The 2901-nt window shown below is 44.0% G+C and overlaps 1 protein-coding gene across 1 annotated transcript; it reads left to right on the top strand.

The window, feature by feature from the left end:
- Positions 1 to 1131: 1131 nt before the first annotated feature.
- Positions 1132 to 2832, top strand: C922_01867 (CAMK/CDPK protein kinase; the record flags this gene model as incomplete). Its single annotated transcript, XM_008817469.1, has 1 exon — positions 1132 to 2832. The coding sequence occupies one exon, from the start codon at positions 1132 to 1134 to the stop codon at positions 2830 to 2832; it is 1701 nt and encodes a 566-aa protein (XP_008815691.1).
- Between the last annotated feature and the right edge of the window lie 69 nt (positions 2833 to 2901).

Below are 2901 nucleotides of genomic sequence, written 5' to 3'. Positions count from 1 at the left end.
CATTTCTTTATCTTTTCTTTTTCGTGTGCTCGCATGAATGAATAGAGTAGAGCAGGAAAGAATAAAAGATGACCGAATCGATCCCCCGGTAGGCAAAATGATTATTCAATCGCTGTATCGATTCTTCACTTGCGTCGAACGTTGTGGTTAAATAACGTTCCCTTTTTTGGCTACCTGATATTTTATCTTTTTCTCCTCTCTTCGCACATTTATCTTGTATAGTTATAGATGTGCATATTCATGCATCTTCGTTTGCATGCTCGTGTTTGCTTCTCCGTTTCGTTGCTCTTTGTGGCGGATAGGAATTTAGTCGCGTCCCGTCGGCCTCGCCCCCTGCGTCGTGATTTGTTCGCCCATAGCGATTCGTCCTTTCGCACGTTTGCTTAGATGTATTTGTTTCTCTGTGTTTGTTTCGTTGCGTTTGTCTAGCAATGTTTCTTTAGCTATGTTTGTTTTGTTACTTTTTTCCGCTTCGTTTTTTCCCGTTGTTTTTTCGCTTCGCTTTTTCGCGCCGCTTGTTTCTGTTAGTTCTACCCCCGTGGTGTACGGTGTGTCTGCCTCCTCCACGCAGGTCTTGTCTGAGTACACTTCCGATTCAGAAGACGCCGGTTTACTCCATTTCGATTTGCTTCGCGTGCACATGATCATGCGCCGCGGTTCACACGTCATGGAGAACGCTCAGCAAAGCATAAAGAGTGTATCCATATGCGTACAGGACTGTCAATCGGCATATGTCTCAGTGTGTGTTTGATTCCCTTACACACATCTGCCCCAAGTGATAACATTTTTCATTTTAAGGGGGCCGTAGATTTACTTCCTCTCATTGGCGCAGGTCGGGAAAGGTTCCTCATCCCCACCGCAGTTTAGCGTCAGCGGAATTTTTTTTGATTACCATTTTGAGGGGGGCTTCTCCAGCCATGTTTATCACCCCCAGGGAAGACACTTCGACTTGATTGCATATAGTCCTCCCCCCCCTCCAAAGAGGCAACTTCCAAACCGTGTCTGCACAACCGCAAGAAACACGGTAACTCTGGCGGATTAACGAGCCCACCACATAATCTCCGTCAGCCGCTTAGCCGACTAGCCGTCCAATCGCCCAGTCGATTAACCGCTTATCCGGTCACCTCGAAGATGAAAGAGAAGAAGGAGGGGAAGACCGAAGAGGCCATCTCGTGCCGAAAGGAGGTGCGGCAAAAGAAGTGCGACAAGGCGGAGGAGGACATGAAGGGCCACACGAAAAGCACACTGCCCGACAGCGACGAGGACTACTCCATCATTACGCTGTGCACAAAGTGTCTATCCAAAAACACGGAGGAAAATAAAAATAAAATCATCCTCCACAGTAAGGCGTTCAAGGATAACAAAGGAAAAGGCAGATGTAGTGTTAGCAGCAGTACGGACCCCTTGTCTAACCAACTGAACCTGTCTCCTTATTTTGATAGGTCACAAATTGTTCAGGAAGTGATCCTAATGGATAACAACGAGCTGACAGATGTGTACGAATTGGACAGATACAAACTTGGGAAGGGGTCCTATGGAAATGTCGTCAAAGCAGTTAATAAAAAAACAGGACAACAAAGAGCAATAAAAATTATCGACAAAAAAAAAATTCACAACATTGAGAGACTGAAGAGAGAAATTTTGATAATGAAGCAAATGGATCATCCAAATATAATCAAGCTGTACGAAGTGTATGAAGATGCAGACAAGTTGTATCTAGTGCTGGAGCTGTGTAATGGGGGGGAGCTGTTCGATAAGATTGTAAAGCATGGCAGCTTCTCTGAGTATGAGGCGTACAAAATTATGAGGCAGATTTTCTCCGCACTGTACTATTGTCACAGCAAAAATATCATGCACAGAGATTTGAAGCCGGAAAATATTCTCTACGTTGACAATTCTGATGATTCTCCGATTCAAATTATCGACTGGGGCTTTGCTAGCAAGTGCATGAACAATCACAATTTGAAGTCAGTCGTTGGGACACCTTACTACATCGCTCCTGAGATACTAAAAGGGAAGTATGACAAGAGGTGTGACATCTGGAGCAGTGGAGTAATCATGTATATTTTACTCTGTGGCTACCCACCCTTTAATGGAAAAAATAATGATGAAATTTTGAAGAAGGTTAAAAAAGGAGAGTTCGTTTTTGACTCCAATTACTGGTCTCGTGTGAGTGATGACGCAAAGGATCTCATCTGTGAGTGTCTCAATTACAATTACAAAGACAGGATAGATGTAGAGGGGGTTCTAAATCACAGGTGGTTCAGGAAATTTAAAACAGATAATATTGTCATCAATAAAACTCTGAACAGAGTCCTCATCGAGAAATTTAAAGAGTTCCACAAATTGTGTAAAATGAAAAGGCTAGCTGTTACTTGTGTGGCTTATCAGCTAAACGAAAAACACATTGGGAAACTAAAAAAAACGTTTGAAGCTTTCGATCATAACGGAGACGGCGTGTTGACAATATCGGAAATATTTCAGTGTTTGAAACTGAATGATAATGAGTTAGACTCGGAACTGTATTTTCTTCTAAAGCAACTGGACACAGATGGAAATGGACTCATCGACTACACGGAGTTTTTAGCCGCCTGTCTGGACCACTCCATTTTTCAGCAGGACGTCATTTGCAGGAACGCTTTTAATGTCTTCGACTTGGACGGAGACGGAGTGATCACCAAGGAGGAGCTCTTCAACATCCTATCCTTCAGCGCCGTCCAGGTCTCCTTCAGCAAGGAAATCATTGAGAACCTCATCAAGGAGGTAGACGCGAACAACGACGGGTACATCGACTACGACGAGTTTTACAAGATGATGACTGGGGCGAAGTAGGCAACACGGAGGCGCGCCGAGTTGGCTCTAATTTGGCCCCAAATTGGTAACATACGATGGCTGATAATG

This window comes from Plasmodium inui, assembly GCF_000524495.1.
Source record: "Plasmodium inui San Antonio 1 unplaced genomic scaffold supercont1.6, whole genome shotgun sequence".
NCBI lineage: Eukaryota > Apicomplexa > Aconoidasida > Haemosporida > Plasmodiidae > Plasmodium > Plasmodium inui.
The sequence above is the reverse complement of the archived record's forward strand: the minus strand, read 5'-3'. Positions and strand labels throughout refer to the sequence as shown.